At 36.7% G+C, this 27899-nt stretch overlaps 2 protein-coding genes across 2 annotated transcripts; one reads left to right on the forward strand and one right to left on the reverse strand.

Moving 5' to 3' along the window:
- The first annotated feature begins 5281 nt into the window (after positions 1 to 5281).
- CLH2 (chlorophyllase 2) lies at positions 5282 to 6990 on the forward strand. The gene is made up of 2 exons (XM_079067938.1): positions 5282 to 5734; positions 6179 to 6990. Exons 1-2 carry the CDS (start codon positions 5489 to 5491, stop codon positions 6854 to 6856), a joined length of 924 nt encoding a protein of 307 aa, XP_078924064.1. The 5' UTR covers positions 5282 to 5488; the 3' UTR covers positions 6857 to 6990.
- Positions 6991 to 10057: 3067 nt separating this feature from the next.
- Positions 10058 to 27536, reverse strand: LOC145130928 (uncharacterized). The gene is made up of 2 exons (XM_079065679.1): positions 27401 to 27536; positions 10058 to 10536 (listed from the first exon to the last, which is right to left on the reverse strand). Exons 1-2 carry the CDS (start codon positions 27534 to 27536, stop codon positions 10058 to 10060), a joined length of 615 nt encoding a protein of 204 aa, XP_078921805.1.
- Positions 27537 to 27899: the final 363 nt, after the last annotated feature.

Genomic DNA, 27899 nt, shown 5'->3' on the forward strand with positions numbered 1-27899 from the left:
ACACCCATAAAATTCAAGCCAATTTAAAACTTTTTAAAACATTTAAAACCGTTAAGTTATTACAATTTGTTTTCAAAATAGTTTAAATATCAGAGTATCCCTAGAATCAAATCATGAAAAATATAAGGAGGTGCATGATCATGACTTCGCCTTCCCGCGATCATCAGAATTACCTGAAACAATAATCGATAAATGTAAGCTCGAAGGCTTAGTGAGTTACCCCCAAAATACCAACGCCATAAAACATATCAATAACATATAAGCAAACAACATGCATAATGAGCCTTCAGCCCGACTGGACCGCCTCGCAGGCCTTCAGCTTATCTGGACCGCTCTCCGAGCCTTCGGCACGTCTGGACCGCCTCGCAGGGCCTACAACCTATCCGGACTGCTCGTCGGGCCTTTGGTCTGACTAGCATGCCCTCCTAGGCCTGTAGTCTATCCGGACCGCCCTAGGTCTGTTGGCATTCAGCACAAAGCAGGACCGCCACAACCCAAGCCCCAATCAACAAACATATGCACATAAATATCATACGTTAGCATATATAACAGTCAAGCCGATCTAACAGATTATCAATCATAGCAACATCCTATAACCAGGATACAAACCTAACCGGTCACTAACATAGCATCATCCTACATACCAGGATACCGACCTAACCAGGTCACTAAGCATATCACCATCCTAACTACCAGGATGTAAATCAATAAGCATATCATGCAATAACCCGAAAACAAATCCGAAAAGGGCCGGCATTGGTGCCTTAGACCCTGTCGATATAGTGAGGAGAACTCACCTCACATTGCTGAAGTCCCGCAGATAAAACTCCAGCTGCTGGATGACAGATTCCCGAACTGTCATATCAAACAACACCCAATTAATAATTGGGTTCCAATACATAATCACAAGTCCATGCTTGGGGTAAAAGACTACTTTACCCCCAACCTAGCTTGATTCAAGCCCAAGGCCCAACTCACACTCCAAAGGCCCAAAAGTCAAGTAATGGGCCAAAGCCCAACATATGGCCCAATTTTCCAAATTAGGCCCAGACCTCTACATGGTCTTTCCTTAAGGCCCATCCAATTATTCCACTCCAAACTTTTGGTATTCCCATGGCCCAATATCACATAATCATCAAGGCTCAGTTATGGCCCACCTATGGCCCAATTTTCCAAATTGGGCCTAAGTCCTTCACATGGGCCTTATCCTAAAGCTCATCCAATTATTTTGGTCCATTTACTTGTTCTTGGATAGCCCATCAATAGTCCAATCACCAAACCACAATAGAAAGGCCCAACTCAAGGCCCAAGTGAAATTAGGGTTTTCACATGAAACGACGATTAGGGTTAACTGTTCCTACTTAACCCATTAAGGACTTAATCCATTAAGTCCAATAGTGACTTAGGTTAATTGTAAATGATTATTAATTAATATTTTAAGTTTAATAAATAATTCCAGTGCGGGTCCCGATCAATTCCCAAAATTAGGGTTTCATGACATTAGGGTTTCCAAACCCTAATTAGGGTTTCTAACCCAAATACCAGCCCATTAGTCACATGGTTGGGCTTTTAGGTCAATTAGGGATTCATGGGGCCCATTAGAGTTAAACAAGTCGGGCACCACCCACTACCACCTCGGGTAGTGGTGGTCAACGGCGGCTCATGGCGGCGGCCACCACCTAGTGGTGGTGGTTATGACTTTTGGCTAAAAAACTATCCAAGCATCCCAAAATAACAATCACACACACAAAAGCACACAGCTACCCAAGGTGGCGGCTGGTGGCGGCAGAATGGCGGCGCAAGGTGGCAACCACCACCTCACAGCGGTGACCGATTGTTTTCTTTGATTATTCCGGCCATACAATGCATTTTACAACAATATCCAAATACACACACACATAAAATAACACACGCACACACAACCGCTCTGTAGCGGCAGGCGGTGGTCGAAGGTGCTAGCCACCACCTCACGGTGGTGGTGGTGGCCCTCTTGTGATTCTCGGCCAAGTATCACACCCTCACACGCTCTTCTGTTGCGAAATAAACCCAACCACCCACCTGGTGGCGTACGGCGGCGGTGGTGACACAAGGAGGCGGGCAACAACGGCGGTCAGCGGCAACAACTTCGTCATTGGCGGTAGCCATCATGGCCGGCTGCCATGGTGGTTCTTCACGATTTCCATTCGACAGAAAACCACACACACACGCAACTGCATCACAAACCATGAACCCAACCACCATTCCACGGTGACATGTGGCGGACGGAGGGCGTCAGCGGTGTTGAGCAGCCTCCAGACGGCAGCGGTGGACGCCGGTCACCTGCTGATTGAAACAGTGGCAAGGGACATTTTTGCCGGCCGTAAGGTCCTCGACAGCAACGGCACGGCGGCGGCAACAGCTACGGGATGGAAAAGAAGTGAGGGCAGTCGGGAAGCACCGGCAACTGCCGTGTTGCGTCTGCGGATGGCGTCAGAGGAGTAAAAATGTCGGAGGAATGGTGACGACAGCCATTCACAGTCGTCTTAGGTCCTGGAAGCTCCTCCCTAGCGGCGCTAGCACACGTCTGGTCGTGGGTTAGCAGCGATGGTCTTGATTGATCGGAACAACAAGGGGTCAGGTGGTGGCGACTGGATGATGAAGGAAGGAGGTATAAGGTGGCAGCTACAGTATCCGATTAGGGTTAGGGTTCCGGAGGGATAGACGAGTTATATACCCGTCTCACATAAAAATCTCCCCATAATGACGCAAATGGTCCCTCATTCTCTTCTTTTCTTTGAACTTAAGTCCAAATGTTACCAAATGGCCCCTCCATGACAAATTCTTTTCAACTTAGGTACATAATTTACCCTTTTAACCCCAACCATCCAAAATCCTTTCATATTAAATCCAAATGATACCAAACACCCACTGACTTCTAAATCCTTTGCAAAATAAGTCCTGAAATTACACTTTAACCCCCAGAGGTTCCAATCTTGTCATTTGGCTTCCCGAAACCAACACCCCGCTAATTATTATTTGATTTTGGGCTATAATAATTTAAAATAATAATAAAAATTACTTCTCAGGGTTCCGGGTTTATTATTTAATTATTCTATCTTAAACGGAATGTTACACCAACAAACCCTGGGTATTCTAGTCTAATGGCTGGTTGGACCTGTTGCATGTTGGCATTCCAGTCCGCGGACTGATTGGGTCTGGGTATTCCAATCCGATGGTTATGGGCTATTATGCATGCTTGTATGTTTGTCGTATGGGGTATTTTGAGGGAAACTCACTAAGCTTTGTGCTTATCCAGTTGTTTATTGTTTCATGTATCATCGGTTATCATGGGAAGACGAAGGCGTGACTATACACATTCATCAACTACAATGAAGATTCCGCGCTTTAATATTACTCTGATTTTTTCTTACCAATGTAATTTGGAGCAAATGTTTTCCTAATACGGGTCTTATTATATGGATTTTTACCTTAATAAAAAATGAAAATTTTTGGTTGTGAAAATGAGACGTTACACTAAAAAAACAGAACCCTAGAAATTGGAGAAGTTAAAGAAGCCCAAATTGAAATCATACTTGACCAAGAGTTATACCATTCAAATAAAACCAGAATCAAGGAGAGAAAAGGGATCGATGTTCTTTTGTCACCTCTAAAGTTTCCAAATATGATCCGGATTCCTCAAACACATCTCCATAAGCCCGAGGGTATCCTATGACGCCTGAAAAGTTAAAAATCAGATGTAGAAATTTCATTATCGACTTTAGTATCAGATAAAACACATAAAAACAAAGCATCTTACATATTTACATATTTCGGTTGAATCAAAATAAAAAAATACAACAACTCCATAAATATATTCACTTCTAATAGCCGGATGAAGAGACCATAGTCTTGATGTTTGTAGATTGTATCTCATGTTCAGAGACAACGTGAAGTTGAAGAAGGAAGCATGCTGCCTTAGTCTATTGAAATTGATTTCGAGATGATTTCATTTTAAAACACTAGCTTCCTTTAAAAGTTGTTGATTTGTAGTTGTTTGTGAGATAAAACGAAACCGTATGTAGAGGAAAAGTAGGAAACTTCATAGCATGAAAATGAGCAGGAAATGAAAAACACAAAGGAATATGGTAGTGACACGTGACATAGTGGAGGCTTAAAAGAGTGTTAGGTGGCGGTTTATGAATTCTTTGTGATAGCTATGATTAATAGTCTCTAATTAACCATCAATTCATTAGAGATATGCCATTATCATCGATATTAAAATAATCGAAATAGTAGTTTTTTAAATTATTTAATTATAACATTAAGAATTAAAAATAATATTAAATAAATTATAAATAATTTTATACTAGCACAACAAGACGATTGTTTAAAGCTGTTAAAATCATGTAGTTTAAAATAGATATTTATTTCAAATGATATTAATTTAAATTTGTTTTGAATTGTATTGATTATTATAACTATTTCAATATTCAACCTTCCAATGTACATCTATTTAATTATGAGTCAAGAAAATAACAATATGTTATATAAACTTTTTTTTATTTATTTTAACATTAATTTTGGAAAAAATTTAATTAAATAACTTTAATTGGCCATACATAGGGATGTCAACGGGGGTAAACGGAACGTTGAGTGCATCCCCGCTCCCGCCCCCGAAATTTCCCCGTTCCCCCGTCCCCGCCCCCGAATCCCCTTTATTACCCCCGCCCTCGCCCCCGTTCCCCGCCTCCGATTGATTTTGAGTTGTCTTTTTTTGGGCTAAAAGAAGTTATTTAGGCTAAAAGAAGTTGTTATTTAGGCTAAAAGAAACTATTTTTTAAGTAACAAATAATTATTTCAGCAGAATTTTACATGTTAAAAATAAAAAAGTTATGACATCTAAAAAAATATTATACTAACAACTTAAAAACATGTTTTTTTGATGAATTTTGGAAGTTTAAAATCATGTTATTGTTTATTATATTTATATAATTAATATATGTAAAGATATGTGTAATTTATTAGCGGTGTCCCTATGGGGGTTTCGGGACGGGATTGCCTACCCCCGCCCCTGCCCCCGAAATTAAAACGGGGATTAACCTTGCCACCGCCCCCGATATTTTTAAAAAAATTCCCTCAAACGGGAAGGGGCCCCCACAAGAACTGGGTCCACGGGACTTTTTGACCTCCCTAGCCATACACGGATGTTCACATAGTATAATTATAAAACTTAACTAAAATCAAGGATGCCAATGAAAATTGAAACAATTTTGTGCGAATGTATTAGACCCACGTTTTGGCATTATAGCTTTTTTTCATGATCTCAAAATTACATAGGAGCCCAGAAGTCCCAACCTCCCATACTTTTTGCGTCTCCACTAACCTTCAAGATGGGTCTATGAAGACCACACAATTAAAAAGGAGTGAACTTTATCTCAATATCATATTATATTAAATATAAATATCCCACCAAGAAAAATAAAAAATCTAAACTTGATTCAGTTCATCGATGGCTCCTTCTTCAGTTGCAGCTGTAGGTTCAGAAACAGAGGTGTTCGCCATTGGAAAGCATGAAACAAAGCTCGTAAAACCAGAAGAAGAAATCACTCCAAAGCCTTTGTTGATATTTACACCATTAGAAGAAGGAGAATTCCCAGTTCTGGTTTTACTCCATGGTTATCTTCTCTATAACTCCTTTTATTCCCAGCTCAGTCATCACATCGCCTCCCATGGCTTCATCATCGTCGTTCCCCAGGTTTCTTCTTTTCTTAGTTTGTACTTTAGTATATATACACTAATTTGAATTTATAAATAAAATAAAAGAATTATCACAAACCAATCGACATTTAATAAATTTATACTTTTTTTTACCGATAAAACAAAATAACTTGTATTTAATAAATTATCATTTTTTTGTGGTGGAAAAAAAGCAAGTTTCTTAATTTGCATGTGAAGTTGGTGGTCATTTTATAATAATAATAGTCAAAATAATGGTTAATTTGTTGAAGATGGTGGTTACGTACTTTTTTCCACTAAAATAAGTTATTTAGTTAGTACTTATAGATCAATTAGTGTAAAAAGATTGGTGCTACGTGAGAGTTCAACCATATTTTATATAAGATTGGTGCTATATGAAAAGATTTATATGTTCATATGAATACCAAAACATTAACGACTAATATTTGCTCCCATGCAACAGTTATATTCAGTCACAGGACCCGATGCAACTAAAGAAGTCGAGTGTGTAGCTGAAATAACTAATTGGCTACCTGAAGGACTTCAACAGTTCCTCCCATCTCAAGTAAAACCAAACCTAAAAAAGCTAGGATTGGCTGGCCATAGCCGTGGAGGAAAAGTCGCATTTGCCCTTGCTCTAAACAAGCTTAACACGAAGTTAAATTTGAAATTTTCTGCACTGATTGGAATCGGTCCTGTTGATGGAATGGACACAGGGAAGCAAACTCCACCAAAGGTGCTCACTTATGTTCCACATTCGTTTAACCTTGAAATGCCAGTTATGGTTATTGGTTCAGGTCTTGGTGAAGTCAGGAAAAACCTGTTGTTCCCAGCTTGTGCGCCAAAAGGGGTAAACCATGAGAACTTTTACAGTGAATGCTGTAAACCGGCTTGTTATTTTGTAGCGAAAGATTATGGGCATCTTGATATGCTTGATGATGAGACGAAAGGGATTAGAGGGAAGACTACTCATTGTTTGTGTAAGAATGGGAAGTCTAGGGAACCTATGAGGAGATTTGTTGGAGGGGTTGTGGTTGCTTTCTTGAAAGCTTATTTTGGTGGGGATTTAAGTTATTTAACGGGTATAAACGATGATGGAAGTGCACCTGTTTTGCTCCAGAAGGTTGACTTTATGCTTTGAAATTTGTGGTCTATCGTAGTAAGAGAATTTGGTGAACTTACAAATGTTGATTATTTGCTATCGTTTTTTGTTTAAGGATGGATATCCTATAAGACATTGCCAATTATGCATTTTGGATTCGTTTGTTGCTTGTTTCTCTTGACACCTTTTTGGAATCTTATTTTTAACCAGGGTAAAACTGACTTAATGGCTACAAATGATTTCATCTGTTGTGGTCTAGAAAGTTGACTTTTGCTTTGAGATTTTGGTCAATGGTAGTTACGACAGAGTTAAAGGTAGAGTACTTAATATACTTCCAAGTTTAATTAATGATATTGGCCTTATATAGCTAGGCTTACAAGTTGATGGTACTACCAAAAGAAAATAGAAATTAGAAAAATGAAAAGTTGTCAAGGTTCTAATTAACACTACTAATTAGCTTTTATGAAAGTATTCAAATCAAAAACTGAAAGGATAGTCTTTGAAGCATTGTATTAGCAATTAACCAAAACACCCCCTTGCTTCAAAGTTGTAAACAGCCATATGCATTCTGTGTAAGGTAACAGCATGATGTTGCCTTGATGATCAAAATATAAGTTGATCAACAGTAGAAAGAAAAAAAAACGAACAGAGGAAACTAGGAAATAACAGGAAAAAAAGGAACTTCTTTTACTTTGTTAACAAGGTCTATTTTCTAGAAAAACTTAACTTAATAACGTCTAACATATGTTTCTATATATACTAGACAGAAAGGTATCCAAATCAAATTTAAACACAATGCTCGCCTTAAGAATCGGTGGACCTCAACGTACTCTTCCTTATTCATCTTGTACATAAAGAAAACATTACACCCAAATGACCCATTTGAACTACCGACCCATTGACATGTGATACGCGTGATCCGCAAACAAACTTGATTCTCGACATTTCCCGAACACCCGACCTCCACCTCGATCACATCCAAAGTCTTTTCTCATTCCCTTTGATCATTTACAACACATGTAACATATAACATGACATCTAGTTGGACACGTTCATTACCATCTAGACTTTTCCCGGATTCACGATCTCTCCCCGACCACATCCAAAGCCATATCCGATTTGAACTCCAACGCCATAATGTTCATACCGTATAGTTTCTCCAATCTCTTCCTTTGTTTCAATCACCGTTGTTTAAAGAGACATCTCCACCGACTAAGAAAACAAAGCCACATGCTACACCATTTTCTTTCAACCTGCCAAACGAAACGAATCAAATCCAAAGCCACCTGCTTTGACGAATCCTTTATGCCCGCTTTTCATGCACCTATGTCAGTCTCCCTTATCACGAACAAGTCAATATGTCTTCCTCTCTAATCATTGCCGTCCGATTAATGTAAACACAATCCTTTGATTTTTCTATCTTCTGATTTCAACTGATCAATGTATTGTTCTCTCTTTTGACAACCCCGACCGCTTTAATCAAGCTTGTTTCGAGAGCACTCTTCCACCAAACAAGAAGACAAGGTTATAGCCACCTTTACCGTCTTCCATCACCCGCAAAATGAACCGAATCAAAACCACCTACTTTGATGTCTTTCCGCCCGTCTTTTCCATGCATCCGGTTAGTCTCTCACTACCTTAGAACAAGCCCGACAAAAGAAATCGAGGCTGCTGTTGAGACACTTCAATTTGTGATTAAAATCGACATACACCACCTTCAACCACCTTCAACCGAACCCGGTTTCCTGTTGCGTCTGCCCTGCAACGAAAGCTACACTTTTGTTGAAATCAACTCTCAAATAGGCCTTCTATGTCATCACCAGCCCTATCTGATACCAAGTGTAACGTAACAACCTGATGCTGCCTTGATGATCAAAATATAAGTCGATCAACAGCAGAAAGAAAAAAAAACAAACAGAGGAAACTAGGAAATAACTGGAAGAAAAGGAACTTGAATTTACTTGGTTAACAAGGTTTATTTTCTGGAAAAACTTTACCTAACAACGTCTAACATATGTTCCTATCTATACTAGACATAAAGGTATCCTAATCAAGTTCTAAAACTATCTAAAAAACCAACTTTCCAAGAATACTCTTGGGCTAAATCTGCTCCATATTTCTGAATTAATCCAACATTCTGAAGTCTTCAACTTTTGTCGAAGGTAACAACTTGGTATGCCACCTGTTGATTTGTACCAGAATACTTTAACTCAATCATCCCCTTTGCTGCAACATCGCGAGATAAAATGATGTCGCATATGGATATGCTTCATTTGCTAGAAAGACTGCATTTTCTAGAAAGATATTGTTGTCCTACCATAAAAGATCAGCGTTGCAGTGGTTTACTCTTGAAGGAAATCTACTAAACTCTATCTTCTAAGCAAAATATAACTTGACAATCTGTTGTTTATTGATGCATACTTTGCATTTAAATGATGACAACTCCACATGAACCAAAAGTGTATATATATATATATATATATATATATATATATATATATATATATACTTTTTCTATCATTTATACAACTTACCCGATCACTATCAGTGTAATCATATGGCTTGAAATTTGATACTTTAGAATATTAAATTCCCAAATTTGTAGTGCCCGCAATAAATTTCATGATCTTCTTTAATGCTCCAAAAAGATGCCTTGATGGACTATGTATAAATTTGGCAAATACGCTTAGACCTCATGTGAAATAATTAGTATTACCAAAGCATATTCCAACAAATCAACACATAACTCATCTTTTTACAAAAGGATTATGCACCACAGTTCAATTTTATTTTGTCCAAGATGAACTTTAATGACATTCACCGAGTTTCATCTTGGGGGGAGGATATCAAGATTACACGTGTACACTACTATTTGTATTTATTCAGTTAAATTACTAGGTGTGGGCAACATGTTATTACATGTTATCACACCCAAATTGTCCACCTCATCATCCTAGTCACAATTTGGTGTTATAACACCCAATGTGGAAATGGGCAACATCTAATAAATGTGATAACACCAATTATTTTCTATTTTATTTTTTATTTTTTTTTATGTTTATTTTTCTATATTTCGAATTTGTTTTTTTTATTTATTTATATTTGAAAAGTAAAAATAAAATTTTAATAAAACTTAAATTAAAAACAACATTAAAAAAATTACAACAAAACACAAAAACATTTAAAAACCTAAAAAGCCAGAAAAAAAAAGATGATAAACCTACATTTTTTGGCCTAAAACTATTCATCTTCATCTTCGTGACCAACATAAATGTAACCCGCCAAGTCTTCACGGAGTTGCTTGTGTTTTCGCTGATCTTGAATATCAACCACTCTATGTAAATATTCCGATGTCCCCGGCTGAAATTGCACATATCTTGGCTCCGTAGGCGAATACGTTGCAATATCGCGTCCTTTATCTTCGACAACCATGTTATGCATTATGATACATGCATACATGATATATCGTAGAGTATCTAACTCATAAGGTCTCGCCGCATGTTCAACTATGTGCCATTTTGATTTCAAAACCCCAAAAGCACGTTCAACGTCCTTACGTGCTCCTTCTTGTCGTCTCTTGAAATATTTGTCCCTTGGATCTATTGGGTGTCGAAACGCCTTCACAAACTTGGAATATTGTGGATATATTCCGTCTGTAAGGTAATACCCAAACTTATATTCATTTCCATTCACTGTGAAAGGAGCATCCGGGGCTTTTCCTGACAAAAGATCGTCAAATATTGGTGATTGATCGAGAACGTTGACGTCGTTATTAGAACCCGCAACCCCGAATATATATATATATATATATATATATATATATATATATATATATATATATATAGGATCCGGTGATGACTTATTTTAAAGTGAGTACTCGTGAGAACACCTTAAAAAAATTGAAAAAAAATCTAAAAAAAATACAAATAATAAAATCGAGCATAGATCTATGTCCAGGAGAAAAAAATTTGGAAATTTTTTTTTTGGATCATTAAAATTGAATCATGGATCATAATGATGCAAAATAAAAATTTAAAATTGAATCATGGATCAATTTTAATGATGCAAATTTTTTTTTCCAATTTTTTTTCTCCCGGACATAGATCTATGCTCGATTTTATGATTTGTATTTTTTTTTTGATTTTTTTTCAATTTTTTAAGGTGTCCTTACGAGTTCTCACTTTAAAAGGAGTCATCACAGGAACCGCACCCTATATATATATATATATATATATATATATATATATATATATATATATATATATATATATATATATATAGGGCTAGGTTATAATGTGGATGAACAACTATTGTGCGTGCGTGTTGACAGTGCTATTCTATGAGAATTACTAAGAGAATAAGTTGTTTAGTAATGTGAGTACGTTCAACCTCACACGACTATTGTCATTTTCATGCATTCTCATTAATTTTTATTCATTTTTGTTCTTACGAATCGTTTTTCACTCATTTTCATTTTTATAAAATACGACTCAATAAACATTCTGACAGAATGTGAATAATAAAAAAACAAGTCTATAATAACCTTTTAGATGATTTAATTAGTGTGAATGCGTAATAATGACAATAGGTATGTAACATTGAACGTATTCACATTATCAAACAACATATTATCTTTGTCATTCTCACAGAATAGCACTGTCCACACGTCCGCACAATAGATGTCAATCTGTAACACTAGTCAAAATAGGTCGATAGAAAATCACATGTGATTATGCCAATCATGCAATGTGATTTTGTTAAACTAGTAATGTGATAAGAGTGTTATGTAGTTCATGATAAATTCTAATACAAATATGAACCTTCTTTATGATACAACTCAAAGTATACGTCCATACGATTCAAAAAATATAGAGAATGTCTGAATCTGACTTCACATGAAGAAGTTATGATAAACCGAATAATATAAATCTCTATAATAAGAGAAATTTAAAATAGACTTAGAATTAGCTATTGGAGTCTAAAAGAGAGTTGTAGTACTTGTAAATACCTACACGTGGATATAAAGAACGTCAAAAACGGAGTTCGTATGCAAAAGTTACGACCTTCCGAAGTTGCAGCTGTTTGAGAACATGACACGTGGCAGGAAACCCTAATTGTCTGGATTCACGACGTGAACCTTAAATTCACGACGTGAAAGTAGTCCAGGACACATTTTCAGATCTAGAAGATGCGTGACGAGGCTACGAAGGGTATAAGTTCAATCCTCACGACGTGGACATCAAATTCACGACGTGAAATTGGAATTGTGACACCTTCCGAAGCTAGGAATGCAAATGGCAAGTCTACGATGATAAGATCCTAAGTCACGACGTGGGGGTCCAAAACCCACGACGTGGGGGTCTAAAATCCCTACTATAAATAGCAGGTCCGACTTCAGCCATTCTTACACCAAAACTTCTTTCTCCTCTCTCATTTGCTGAAGCCCTCTTGCATCCCGAGCCCCGACGACCTTGTACGCTGACATTTTCTGCTTAGATTACATAAAATCACGCTACTAGGGTGAGTTTCACGGCCACACTTTCTAATATTTCGGGGGAAAACGCATGCTAAATATTATATATACATTATTATTATTATTATGTATATATGATAGTATATAGTTATATTAGCCGGGTATAGTTGTTCTAAATATAATATTTTGAATATATATAAAACTATTATCAACCTGTCGGCATGTTATTTTACTAATGTAGATCTTGAGTTATACTTAGGATTAGGGATGAGATTTAGAACCGGAAAACCGGACTGGAACTGGAATCGGACCGGAACCGGAACCGTTTGAACCGGAATATGTAAAACCGGTCCGGGTCCCGGGTTTAAAGAATGGCTCTATCCGGGTTCCGGGTAATCCGGATTTCGGGCCCTTCGGGTCTGGGTAAACCGGGTTTAAGAACCGGAACCGTGTTTGGAACCGGAACCGGTTTTAGGGGCCGGAACCGGTTTCTATGAAAAGTTTAAAACATACATATCTCATTCGTTTGAAGTCGGATTGGCTTGAGGTTTTTTCCATAGTATAGTTTATAATTTTAACATGATTTTAGACTATAATTTTGTCATTTTTGGGTTTATATTCATCGACTTATAGTCTCTCAAAGTCGGGATATCAAAGCTGGAAATTTTATGTTTTTAAGCTTTTTTTTGTATTCTGTGATAGTTTTAAAACATGCATATCTCATTCGTTTAAAGTCGGATTGGCATGAAGTTTTTTCCATAGTATAGTTTATAGTTTGTACATGATTTTAGACTATAATTTTGTCATTTTTGGGTTTATATTCATTGACTTATAGTTTCTCAAAGTCGGGATATCAAAGCTGGAAATTTTATGTTTTTCAGTTTTTTTTTATATTCTGTGATAGTTTTAAAACATGCATATCTCATTCGTTTGAAGTCGGATTGGCATGAGGTTTTTTCCAGAGTGTATTTTATAGTTTTTACATGATTTTAGACTATAATTTTTTTATTTTTGGGTGTTTATTCATTGACTTATAGTCTCTCAAAGTCGGGATATCAAAGTTGAAAATTTTATGTTTTTCAGCTTTCTTTGTATTTTGTGATAGATTTAAAACATGCATATCTAATTCGTTTGAAGTCGGAATAGCATGCGGTTTTTTCCAAAGTGTAGTATAGAGTTTGTACATGATTTTAGACTATAATTTTGTCATTTTTGGTTTCATATTCATTGGTTTATAGTCTCCCAAAGTTAGGATATCAAAGCTGCGAATTTTTTTTTCTCAGCTTTATTTTTGTATTTTGTGAAATTTTAAAACATGCATTCGACCACTTTACCCGGTTCCCCGGGTTTTTCGGTTTTAGACCCATTTTACCCGGTTCCATTCGACCCACTTTGATATTTCCGGGTTTTCCGGTTCTAGACCCACTTTACCCGGTACCTTACCCGAAACCGAACCGAAACCGGTTCCTATATACCGGTCCGGTTTCCGGTCCTAAAAAATCTCGTTAACCGGTTCCCGGGTTTTCCGGGTCCGGGTCTACCAGTCCAGGTTTGGACCCACTCTCATCCCTACTTAGGATTCTATATATATGTTGTGTGCGATATAGTTCCGAAGTTATATTCGGAAGTTCTATATGTTAAGTTATAAAGTATGTTGTTATTGTTAGTTTTATGTTAAGATAAAACTTAGTATTGTTATTGATAGTTTTATGTCAAGATAAAACTAGGAACGTTATATGTTGTTATTATTGGTTTTAGGTCAAAATAAAACGTGGTTTTACTTCAAGATATAGCTGTTATACTGCCTAAATGTTATGAAGTTAGGAGTAATGTTTAAAAGCATAGTCTAGTGACTTAGGGTTTTAGACATGAAAATGCTTTTGTTGTTAGAGCTATAGGAAGCCGTCGAAGTCTACATGAGTAATTGTATTCATCAACTAAGATTGGGGATCTTAGCGGAAATCCTCTGAACTGTAACCATTAATCCCGTGTGAGCGAGGAAGTTGTGTATAATTAGTATACGGGTTGACCACCCCACTTGTGACTGTTAGCTACAGTCAACCAAAAGCGAGTGATGAACTATCCTTTTATTTGTTATTGTTCCGGCGTTGATGAAGCATACGATGTTGTTTCTCATGGTAAATAATGAGTGTGTTTGTTTCTCATGGTAAATCATGAGTGTGTTCTATCAGAGGTATTATGTCATAGCAGCGGTTACAGGCTCATGGTAGCAAATCGTTAGAAACATTATACTTTGTCGTATACAAGTATTAATGTTAAGTATAAGTTTCCCCCTACTTATACCTTAGGTTTAAGAAATGTTTAGGTATAACACTTAATTGATAAGTAAACTATTATACCTAACATACCTACTAAATGTTGGAGAGTCAAAATGATACTTTCAAAACTATACTTTTGAACGTGGAAAAATGTATTATTTTATGGAGTCAAAACCTGTGGACTCGCCAACTTTATGTTGACGTATTTTAAAATGCATGTGTTTTCAGGAACTTGAAAAGCTGGTATGTATTCGAACAGAAGAAGTTTTACTATTACCTTTCTGTTCATTAAGAAGTATGCCATAGTCGGATATTATGTAATAGGTCCTAGAAAAACAGTTATGTAACTTTCAGTTATCAATAAAGGTATGTATTTTCTTTAGTACTGTTCAATGTATGTTATATAATTGTGATACGAAGAATGTCGTTACACCACCCGGTGTTTCCGCCAATGGCTGGGGGTGTGACAGAGATTGGTATCAGAGCTATTAACTATAGTGAACTATTACTTTCTTAGGAAAGCACGTCTATAGTTTAGGGCCTACTCTATTAGGTTTAGGTATATCCCTTAGCCTACAATAAAAAGTATTATTAATTATTCTACTGAAGGACTACTTACGGGAGCGGTGACAAGGATAGACATGTAGATTTGGGTTGCTGGATTCCAGAACGGCTATATGCTAAAATGATCCCGCCCTTTCGACTGTCCTGACTGGCCGGAGCCTTATCAGATAGACCTGAAGTAACAAACAATAGTTTAAGCGTGAATACAATAAATAAGAATATAGAGTTATATATAAAGACTCAGACCCGCGATGAGAATACACCTTAATACCCGGAATGTTTTTGATCTCAAGGATTTAGATCAAATATTCCAACTAAAGTTTATATGTGCGTATATCCTATCACAATTAGGTGTAGGTGCACAACTACATTTTATTATGATCAGATCATATGAACTATTTAATTTGGGAGTAATATTTGATAGACTAAAACTCTTGGTGATCCAAAACGTATAGGAATTCGACATGGCACATTCACGAGAATGGATAATCATCGAGGATACGGATGAAGAAGAGGAAGTTTCATTCCCCATGATGGTAGGCGATCCTTACTACCCTATAAATCCAACCACCTTTCATCCAATACCTTCTGATGATGGAGCACCTTTACCCTCCAATGAATGGGAAGAGAGTGAACCAATGGAAGAAAGCGAATCAATGGAGAAGACAAAATCGGTGGCATCATCTTTACCACCACTGAACACTCTTTACCGTAAAGTTCCAGGAGGAGTAAAAATGAAAAGCACGACACGTAAATCCATACTGATATGGCAAAAGATTAAGAAGAATCAGAAGGCGACATCTTCAGGAAGTCATAGAGTTCAAGATGAACCTGCACGGATTGCACAAACCGTTGATAGGTGGGTGGCAGAAGAAAAAGCTGCTAAGCTGTATGAGACTGGTCAATCATCTCGACCACATCTCCCACATTCTTCTGAAGTTAACACTTTATCTCAATTGTTTGAGAAAAGTGTGAAAATTGAAGATAAGATGGAAATTATCGAAGGGAGGGCTACTCATCTCTCTGGAAGAGTACGAAGGCTAGAAGGACAAAGGACGCGAGATCAGGAATCGGTGATGGATGTCCATCATCGTATAAATTTTGCTTATAACGACATGATTACTCACGATGCAAGGATTGCAGAGTTAGAGCTCTACAATCAAACCTCAAGAAATGAAGAACGCACGGGAAGTCTTGAGCAGAGAACTCAAGAACTTGAGGAGCAAGTGGTTAATGTCACTGACGTGCTAGGTCATCACTTAAGTTACTGGTAGATAAGCTAAAACTAGTGGTTGTGTAAATAAGAGAAATCAGACTAGTTAAGGCGAAAAGAGGAAAGTTTATAGCAAGGATGTAGAAAACCTTGCAAATTTTGCAATGTTTATAGAAACTTTTCTCTTATAAGCCTAAATAAACTAATGTAACTGCTGGTAATAATATGAAGCATATATTACAGTAATCATTGTGTTATCCATTATGTTTTACACTTTGAAGAATAATTAAAGTATTTAGTACTCATATAGTAAATGACTAATTCTTCATAAAATTCTTATTATTTATAATAGGAACTAAAACAAAATGCCTAGAAGGAGTAATCGACTAAACCCTAACCAACCATCAGCACCACAACAACCACCAGAACCAAACCCCCCAATAGGTACAACACATCTGGAAGAAATCATAACTCAAAGAATTGTTGCGGCTCTATCTAATGTCACAAGAGATGGAGTTAGAAATGAAGGCCATGTAGGGACCGCTAGAACGTGTACCTACAAAGATTTTATGAATTATAGGCCAAAAAGCTTTCATGGAAATGAAGGGGTAGTTAATTTGACTAGGTGGATAGAAAAGACAGAGTCCGTCTTTCAAATAAGCTTCTGTCCAGATGATTGTAAAGTACGATTTGCAGCATGTACTTTCGCTGATGCAGCACTCACATGGTGGAACACCCATGTGAATACAATGGGAATTGATACTGCAAATTCCATGAAATGGGAGGAGCTAAAAATGATGCTAGTGGAGGAGTATTGTCCTAGGGAGGAGATACATAAAATGGAACAAGAATTGTGGACCCTAACCATGAAGGGTTCAGAAATAAAAGCTTATACCGCTAGATTTAATGATCTTGCAGTAATGTGTCCAACACTTGTAACCCCTGAATATAAGAAAATTGAGCGATATATCTGGGGTTTAGCATCGCAAATTAAAGGCATGGTGATCGCATCAAATCCTACGACCTATGACAGCACCAAGAGAATAGCTCATCACCTAACCCTCACAGAGATCCAAGGAACAGAAGTGGTCTCAAAGGCTGAGTCTCCCAAATCTGGTATAAACAAGCGCAAGTTTAATAGGAAGAATCCCAAACAATCATCTGAGAAAAGACAAGAAGTGGCAACCAATTATGCAGCCACGACAGCAGTACCTACACAACCAAAATCTTCATGGTGCAATCAGTGCAACCGTCATCATCCAGGTGACTGTTTTGTCAGCACGAAGTGCAAGAAAAAGGGGCATACTGCTAGTTACTGCAGGAGCGCAACACCTGTAACAGTCAATCAGCAAACAAATACTGGAACAGGCCGTGGTGAAGGAAGAAAGTGTTATGAGTGTGGAGAGGTTGGACACATCAAGAAAGAATGTCCAAAGTTAAGGAGTCAAGGAGGCATAGGACGTGGCAGGGCGTTTGTGATCGGAAGCAGAGAGGCTATCCAGTACCCTTCGGTCGTATCTGGTACGTTTCTCATAGATAATTTATATGCTACCATACTCTTCGACTCTGGGGCAGATAGAAGTTTTATAACTCTGACATTTAGAAAATTGTTAAGTCATCAGTCTAGTAAATTAAAAGAAATCTATGAAGTAGAAATCGCTAATGGTCAAACCGAGAGAACACATGAAATCTTAGAAAACTGTCTGTTAACTCTTAATAACTACCTTTTTCACGTCAACCTCATACCAATGCCTATCGGTAGTTTTGATGTCATAATTGGCATGTATTGGTTATCTTCACACCGCGCCGAAATTCTATGTCATGAGAAAGCCATACGACTACCCTTACCAAACGGCGAAGCCCTGATTATCTATGGTGATAAATCTGGGAAGAACCTCAAAGTCATCTCTTGTACTAAGACCTAGAAATATCTACATAAGAAATGTAGCGCATTCTTAGCCCACATTGTAGATAGGAGGAGAAATATAAAAGAAATCAAGGACATACCTCAAGTATGTGATTTCCCTGACGTGTTTCCTGAAGATCTACCTGGAATACCTCCCATCCGACAAGTTGAGTTTCGAATCGACTTAATTCCAGGAGCAGCACCAGTAGCGAAATCTCCTTATCGGTTGGCTCCATCCGAAATGCAAGAATTGTCTAGTCAACTACAAGAACTTCTTGACAAAGGCTTTATCCGACCAAGTTTTTCACCTTGGGGAGCACCAATCTTGTTTGTCAAGAAGAAGGACGGATCCTTTCGAATGTGTATTGATTATCGGGAGCTGAACAAGCTAACGATCAAGAATCGTTATCCGCTTCCAAGAATTGATGATCTATTCGATCAACTGCAAGGATCCAGCTACTACTCAAAGATAGATCTTAGATCAGGATACCATCAACTTAGAGTACAAAAAGACGACATTCCGAAGACAGCATTTAGAACTCGTTATGGTCATTATGAGTTCCTAGTTATGTCTTTTGGATTGACCAATGCCCCATCAGTATTTATGGATCTCATGAATCGTGTTTGCAAACCATACTTGGATAAATTTGTGATCGTATTTATCGATGATATATTGATATATTCGCGAACCAAGGAAGAACATGGTCAATACCTGCAAATAATCTTGGAACTACTAAAAAAAGAAAATTTGTACGCTAAATTCTCCAAATGTGAGTTTTGGATTAGAGAAGTACAATTTTTAGGTCATGTAGTTAGCAACGAAGGAATTCATGTTGACCCATCCGAAGTTGAAGCAATCAGGAATTGGGAAGCACCAAAGACGCCAACAGAGGTGCGTCAATTCCTAGGACTTGCTGGCTATTACCGTAGATTCATAGAGAATTTCTCCAAAATAGCCAAGTCGCTTACAACACTAACCCAGAAGGATACGAAGTTCAACTGGGAAGACAAACAAGAAGCTGCTTTTCAGAAACTGAAGCAAATGTTGTGTAGTGCACCAATCCTATCCCTTCCAGATGGGACAGAGGAAAAGTTATCGCCTATGCATCACGACAACTTAAGGTGCATGAGAATAATGACACTACCCATGATCTTGAATTGGGAGCTGTAGTTTTTGCACTAAAAATTTGGAGACATTACTTATACGGTACTAAGTGTACTATTTTTACCGACCACAAGAGTCTCCAGCACATCTTCAACCAAAAAGATCTTAATATGAGACAACGAAGATGGGTCGAATTGTTGAATGATTACGAATGTGAGATTCGTTATCATCCCGGAAAGGCAAATGTGGTAGCAGATGCCTTGAGCCGGAAATAATATATTAAAACTCGACGGGTACGAGCATTAACTATAACTATCCATTCTAACTTTACCGCACAAATAAGAGAAGCTCAACTTGAGGCTCTAAAAGAAGAAAACATCAAGAACGAAGCTTTGCGAGGATTGGAAAAGCAACTTATACAAAAAGATGATGGAACGCGACACTTTATGAATCGAATTTAGACGCCTAAGTTCGGTGGAGTCAGGGACTTGGTCTTAGAAGAAGCCCACAAGTCCAGATATTCCGTGCATCCAGGCTCTGACAAAATGTACTTAGATTTAAAAGTACATTATTGGTGGCCAAACATGAAGGCATAAATTGCTACTTATGTGAGAAAATGCTTGACTTGTTCTAGAGTAAAGGCAGAACATCAAAGCCTTCAGGTTACTTCAACAACCGGAAATACCTGAATGGAAATGGGAGCAGATATCAATGGACTTCATCACTATGTTACCTAAAACTCCTAGTGGGTTCGACACTATTTGGGTAATAGTCGATAGATTGACTAAGTCTGCCCATTTCTTACCAATTAAGGAGAACGACAAGATGGAGAAGCTGACTAGAGTTTATCTTAAGGAAATTGTCAGATTGCATGGAGTTCCAAATTCTATTATTTCTGACTAAGATAGTAGATTCACTTCACGATTTTGGCAATCTCTACAAAAATCCTTAGGAACACGTCTAGATATGAGTACAGCTTACCATCCACAGACTGATGGTCAGAGTGAGAGAACCATTAAGACTTTAGAAGATATGCTTCGAGCCTGTGTAATAGAATTTGGAAATGTGTGGGATACTTATTTACCGTTAATTGAGTTTTCCTACAACAATAGTCATCACACCAGCATCAAGGCTGCACCGTTTGAGGCTCTTTATGGACAAAAATGTCGTTCCCCAGTATGTTGGGCAGAAGTTGGAGATACACAGATGGCCAAAGAACGTACAGGCGATACCTTACCTACTGGACCAGAAATAATCCATGAGACAACTGAAAAGATCGTGAAAATTAAGGATCGATTAAAGGCTGCACGTGATCGTCAAAAGAGTTATGCTGACATAAGACGTAAGCCTTTAGAATTCCAAGTTGGAGATAAAGTAATGTTGAAGATCTCTCCTTGGAAAGGCGTAATTCGATTCGGGAAACGAGGCAAACTAAACCACGGTATATAAGACCTTTTGAAATTCTAGCAAGAATTGGTTCTGTCGCATACCAACTCAAGTTGCCTCAGGAGCTAAGTAATGTGCACGATGTTTTTCACGTATCAAATCTCAAAAGATGTCTTTCCGATGACACTCTTGTTATACCTCTCGAAGAGATACAAGTCAATACGAAACTCAACTTTGTAGAAGAACCTGTTGAGATCACGGATCGAGAAGTCAAACGATTAAAGCAAAGTCGTATTCCCATAGTGAAAGTTCGATGGAACTCTTTATGAGGACCTGAATTTACTTGGGAACGTGAAGATCAGATGAAAGAAAAATACCCCCAACTGTTTGATAAAACCCCATCCATAAGATAAATTTCGGGACGAAATTATTCTAACGGGGGGAGAATGTAACACTAGTCAAAATAGGTCGATAGACAATCACATGTGATTATGCCAATCATGCAATGTGCTTTTGTTAAACTATTAATGTGATAAGAGTGTTATGTAGTTCATGATAAATTCTAATACAAATATGAACCTTCTTTATGATACAACTCAAAGTATACGTCCATACGATTCCAAAAATATAGAGAATGTCTGAATCTGACTTCGCATGAAGAAGTTATGATAAACCGAATACTATAAATCTCTATAATAAAAGAAATTTAAAATAGAATTAGAATTAGCTATTGGAGTCTAAAATAGAGTTGTAGTACTTGTAAATACCTACGCGTGGATATAAAGAACGTCAAAAACAGAGTTCGTATGCAAAAGTTAGGACCTTCCGAAGTTGCAGCTGTCTGAGAACATGACACGTGGCAGGAAACCCTAATTGTCTGGATTCACGACGTGAACCTTAAATTCACGACGTGAAAGTAGTCCAGGACACATTTTCGGATCTAGAAGATGCGTGACGAGGCTACGAAGGGGATAAGTTCAATCCTCACGACGTGGATATCAAATTCACGACGTGAAACTGGAATTATGACACCTTCCGAAGCTAGGAACGCAAATGGCAAGTCTACGAGGATAAGATCCTAAGTCACGACGTGGGGGTCCAAAACCCACGAATTGGGGGTGCAAAATCCCTACTATAAATAGCAGGTCCGACTTCAGCCATTCTTACACCAAAACTTCTTTCTCCTCTCTCATTTGTTGAAGCCCTCTTGCATCCCGAGCCCCGACGACCTTGTACGCTGACCGTTTCTGCTTAGATTACATAAAATCACGCTACTAGGGTGAGTTTCACGGCCCCACTTTCTAATATTTCGGGGGAAAACGCATGCTAAATATTATATATACATTATTATTATGTCTATATGATAGTATATAGTTATATTAGCCGGGTATAGTTGTTCTAAATATAATATTTTGAATATATATACAACTATTATCAACCTGTCGGCATGTTATTTTACTAATGTAGATCTTGAGTTATACTTAGGATTCTATATATATGTTGTGTGCGATATAGTTCCGAAGTTATATTCGGAAGTTCTATATGTTAAGTTATAAAGTATGTTGTTATTGTTAGTTTTATGTTAAGATAAAACTTAGTATTGTTATTGATAGTTTTATGTCAAGATAAAACTAGGAACATTATATGTTGTTATTATTGGTTTTAGGTCAAAATAAAACGTGGTTTTACTTCAAGATATAGCTGTTATACTGCCTAAATGTTATGAAGTTAGGAGTAATGTTTAAAAGCATAGTCTAGTGACTTAGGGTTTTAGACATGAAAATGCTTTTGTTGTTAGAGCTATAGGAAGCCGTCGAAGTCTACATGAGTAATTGTATTCATCAACTAAGATTGGGGATCTTAGCGGAAATCCTCTGAACTGTAACCGTTAATCCCATGTGAGCGAGGAATTCGTGTATAATTAGTATACGGGTTGACCACCCCACTTGTGACTGTTAGCTACAGTCAACCAAAAGCGAGTGATGAACTATCCTTTTATTTGTTATTGTTCCGGCGTCGATGAAGCGTACGGTGTTGTTTCTCATGGTAAATCATGAGTGTGTTTGTTTCTCATGGTAAATCATGAGTGTGTTCTATCAGAGGTATTATGTCATAGCAACGGTTACAGGCTCATGGTAGCAAATCGTTAGAAACATTATACTTTGTTGTATACAAGTATTAATGTTAAGTATAAGTTCCCCCTACTTATACCTTAGGTTTAAGAAATGATTAGGTATAACACTTAATTGATAAGTAAACTATTATACCTAACATACCTACTAAATGTTGGAGAGTCAAAATGATACTTTCAAAACTATACTTTTAAACGTGGAAAAATGTATTATTTTATGGAGTCAAAACCTGTGGACTCACCAACTTTATGTTGACGTATTTTAAAATGCATGTGTTTTCAGGAACTTGAAAAGCTGGTATGTATTCAAACAGAAGAAGTTTACTATTACCTTTATGTTCATTAAGAAGTATGCCATAGTCGGATATTATGTAATAGGTCCTAGAAAAACAGTTATGTAACTTTCAGTTATCAATAAAGGTATGTATTTTCTTTAGTACTGTTCAATGTATGTTATATAATTGTGATACGAAGAATGATGTTACACCACCCGGTGTTTCCGCCGATGGCTGGGGGTGTGACACAATCCACATTTGAACCTAGCTCTCTCTCTCTCTCTCACACACTCTTTCTCTCTCTCTCTCTCTCTCTATATATATATATATATATATATATATATATATATATATATATATATATATATATATATATATATATATATATATATATATTGAATAAACATATTACCGATCTCATTACATGAATTGAGTTTTCTATTCTCTCTCATACATATGTTGTTATACTTTGTTATTTATCATTTATATTTATTTGAATGGTATTAGAACATTGATCCAGTACTTCTGTAATTAAGAACTCAAGCCCGATTATAGATCAAAATGTTAATCATTCATTTTCTTCTTGCAATAATTCTGCACCTAATTCCAAAAACAATGATCTGAATATGTTTTTGGTTTCTTCTCATTTCACTGGGAATGAGAACTACATGCAATGGAAATATTCGATTCAAATTGCTTTTGGAGCAAAGAAGAAGGTCAGATTCATTGATGGATCTTCAAGAAGCCTGAATCTAAAGGGAATGAGCTTGATGATTGGACCAACAATGATTGTATGGCCCGATCCTGGTTGTTAAATGCAATCTCGAAGGAGATTGTTGGAGTGTTTATCTTCGCTACTACTGCTCGTGATTTATGGTTCGAGCTCGAAGAACATTTCTCAGAAAGCAATGGTCCTCTCATTTATCACTACAAAGACAAATTGAATCAATTCATTAAGGCGATTCTTTTATCTCAAAATAATATACAAAACTCAAACAACTATAGGATCAATTGAGTTGTCTTATGCAATTACGTATGTGTAATTGTGGATCTGCAAAGTCTATGTCAAATTTTACATAATCTACTTGACTTTTTTAGTCCATGATGGGATTGAATGACACATATGATACTCTAAGAAATCAAATCTTAGTTCTTGATCCTCTTCATTCTATTCACAAAGCGTATTCTATGGTATTGAGTGTGGAGAAACAAAAGAGATTTAGATGAATTTTTAGTTCCATCTGAATCGGCTATGCTTGTGAAAACATCATCCAATAAAAATAAAAATGAGAAAAGATAGTTCTCATACAAGCCTAAATCTGATTACAAGAACAAAATTAATGGAGATAAATATTTCAATTTTTGCAAAAATCAGTGGACATCGAAGAGATGTATGTTTCAAATTGAATGGCTATCCAGATTGGTACATGGATCTAAAGGAATAGAATAATAACAATCTCAACACAACACACATGGTGAATACAGGTTTACGAGACAATAATCCTTTGTACGACAACAATGAATAAGTTCCATCAAGTCAAGACCACACTGAATCCATGAATGCATTGTTGTAGTTGAGGCATGATCAAAGATTAATTTATGTATATACATGAAGAACCCTAGATTAATTGAAGAATACTTACTTGAAGAAGATGATATCCAATTGATGTTGAAGATAATGACTTCATATTACGATTCCTTCACTTCCGGTAATGATGTCTTAGTCATGAATTCTAATGTATAGAATTACACATAGTTATGGTGCTTATATAGTGAGGTTTTAGGATTTGAAAGAGAAGAAAAGTTAATCTCTTCATATCCTCTCTTAAATGTGTGTTGAATTGATTAACTACACCTTATGGGAGAGTATTATAACCACTCATATTTTGTCCATCAATTTATGGACAAATGTCATATCCATCATACTACACATAATGAATCCTAGGACCTAATATATCATATGGAAAATATTATGGTATGTAATGTAACTGTACCCAACACATAAAACATTACAAAGTAGTCTGATGGCCAGATTAACATGTTATTTTCTAGCATTCTCCCACTTAGTCAAATGACTATTTGTATGTATGTATTTATTATTTCTTTGGCTAAGTTAAGTTCATACTGTCTCATATTATTACTAAAAGCAGAAAAGTACAACCTAACATGTCATTTTTAGACAAGAGACCCCCACCAATTATACTTTAGTGATTCATATGAAAGTTATGACTAATTTAAGCCAAATGACATTATATGTAAGTGGTAATGTCGTACATTTGTCTATATAAAAAGTAAATGTGCACAAGTTATTAATATAGATAAATTGCATATTATGTATGACTAATAATTAAGTACTTGAATAATAAAAATAAAAATTAAAAGTTCCATCAAAACACTATGCTAGAATTATATTATAATAAGCCTACTCTCAAACCCATATCGACGACATAATAAAATGTTTTGGGTGGTAGACCTTTCGTTATTGGATCCGCTAGCATATTATACATGTTGATGTGCTTGATACAAACATCATTCTCCTCCATATGCTCTCAGACGAACAAGTATTTTATATGGATGGTAAAGCCCCACTCCAATTTAATTAGTGCTAGTAAAAAGCTTATAGAGGAAAGGTTATAACAATAAAGTTTCCATTCACGACCTTAAAATGAAACTTACATTAATGAGTCTTGTAATTAAATTTCTCAACAAAATTAGATGGAAAGTGACAACATATCTTGCCATCATAGTTGATGCAATCGTTAAATTTTGATTAAGGCTCTTTCATAATATTGACCAACTGATAGCATAACTATGTATCCCAATAGTGACTATTTACCTTTGCATTTTGCAAATTCAGAGTCAAAAATGATATCACTTCTTTCATAGGAAAGTTTATAATTAGTAATCCCATGTAAATATTGCAAAACTTTCTTGGCAATTTTTTAGTGATCTAGACTGTGATTTGATTGATAATGGATCCCATTCCAGTAAGATAAGCAATTTCGAGAGGAATATAAAATTAGGCATACATAAAGCTTCTAACTACTGAAGTATAAGATATTAACTTTTGATCTCATTTTACCTCTTTTTCAGTCACCGAAATAAACTGAGAACCCTTGACTACATAATCAACTAAAGAAAAGCATTGTTGCATGTTGTATTGATTTACCACACACTTGATATACCCATTTTGGGACAATCCTAAAGTCCTTTGAGTTCTATCTTGATTGTATGAGGTTTCAACAAGAACTTTCATATCGAGGTGATATGCTACCAAATATTTTAATGCAACATATCAATGTTATTACTTGCTAATAGAATGTCATCTATATATATATATATATATATATATATATATATATATATATATATATATATATATATATATATATATATACAACGAGCATTATAAGTTTTCTCCCACACATCTTAAGGTATGTACTTTGACCTACCTGATTCTTAATGAGGTCGTTCCTCTTTATGACTCCGCCTAACTTTAGATAACATTGACACGAAGCTCGTTCAGCCTATATAATGATTCCTTGAGTTTTACACTAGATGTTCTTGTGTAACATCCCAGAAATCACAATAAATATGAACTTTTTATAAACAACCCATTAACCATAAAGTGTATACAAAAACCATTGTTTCAAAAGTATTAATCAAAATTAGAGTATCCAAGATCCAATGTCATAAAAACAGGAAGATGTGCACGATCACGCCTTTGCTTTCCCAGAATCCTCTGAATTACCTGAAACAATAAACTAAAACTGTAAGCCAAATCTTAGTGAGTTCCCCCAAAGTACCATCACACAACATAACAAACAATAGCATGTAAATATGAGCCTTCATCCTAACTGGATCGCCTCGTAGGGCTTACAGCCTATCCGGACCGCCCTGAGTATCTTGGCCTTCAGCACAAAGCACGGCCGCCTCAACCCAACCACAATATGTTGACATATGTAACAGATAAACATAAACACATATCCAACAAATAAAGATAATCATACAAGTCTACTAATCAACCATATAACTAGCATAACACCATCCTATACACCAGGATACATAACCTAGTAGGCTAACATTGGTGCATTTGACCTGCAAGTATAATGAGGAAAACTCATCTCTTGGTCTGAAGAAATAGCTACACAGATCACTGCTCCAAATGTTGACTCTATCAACCATCTATACAATCACAATCACTTAAGTTCAACTACTAATCAAAATACCCAAAACACCCCTAAGTCAAACTTGGGTCAAAGTCAACGGTTAAAGTCAACCTACAGCTGACCGCCACATCGTGGCCATCAATAGCCAAGCTGTGGTCATAATTCCTAAAAACAGGCATGCTCAACCCAACCACAACGTCGTGGTGAGGCTCCACCATGCCCTGGGGATCAGTAAGAATGACTTAATTCCTTAAGCTGATTTCCAGCCAATTCAAGGAGTTCCCAAGCTACAAATAGGTCCAAACCATAACCTAGGTGGATAAAGTTTCCAACTTTATCCTTTAAACCTTGCTAATAAGTCAAGATCCAAAGCCCTAAGCTCTTAATGGAAGCATAAAGCACATACCACTCATTAAGCACTTGATCCTTAGTTTTACTTCTCCAAAGTTTCCAGAAGTGTTTCTAACACCTTCTGGACCATAAAAATCATAGCTTTAGGGACAAGCATGTCCAATGCATGTCCTTTCCATTTTTAGGGAAAAACAAGGGCAAAAAGGGCCAAGATTCCATGCATGGCCTCA

Source organism: Lactuca virosa, chromosome 8, assembly GCF_052849685.1.
Source record: "Lactuca virosa cultivar CGN04683 chromosome 8, Lactuca_virosa_CGN04683_v6, whole genome shotgun sequence".
In the NCBI taxonomy this organism is placed as follows: Eukaryota; Viridiplantae; Streptophyta; class Magnoliopsida; order Asterales; family Asteraceae; genus Lactuca; species Lactuca virosa.

Coding starts and splice junctions, on each gene's coding strand:
- CLH2 (XM_079067938.1), top strand. CDS start 5,489: ATGGCTCCTTCTTCAGTTGCAGCTGTAGGTTCAGAAACAGAGGTGTTC. Junction 5,735..6,178: donor TCATCATCGTCGTTCCCCAG/GTTTCTTCTTTT, acceptor CCCATGCAACAG/TTATATTCAGTCACAGGACC.
- LOC145130928 (XM_079065679.1), bottom strand. CDS start 27,536: ATGGTGGAGCCTCACCACGACGTTGTGGTTGGGTTGAGCATGCCTGTT. Junction 10,537..27,400: donor AACCGTTGACTTTGACCCAA/GTTTGACTTAGG, acceptor ATCTTTTGTCAG/GAAAAGCCCCGGATGCTCCT.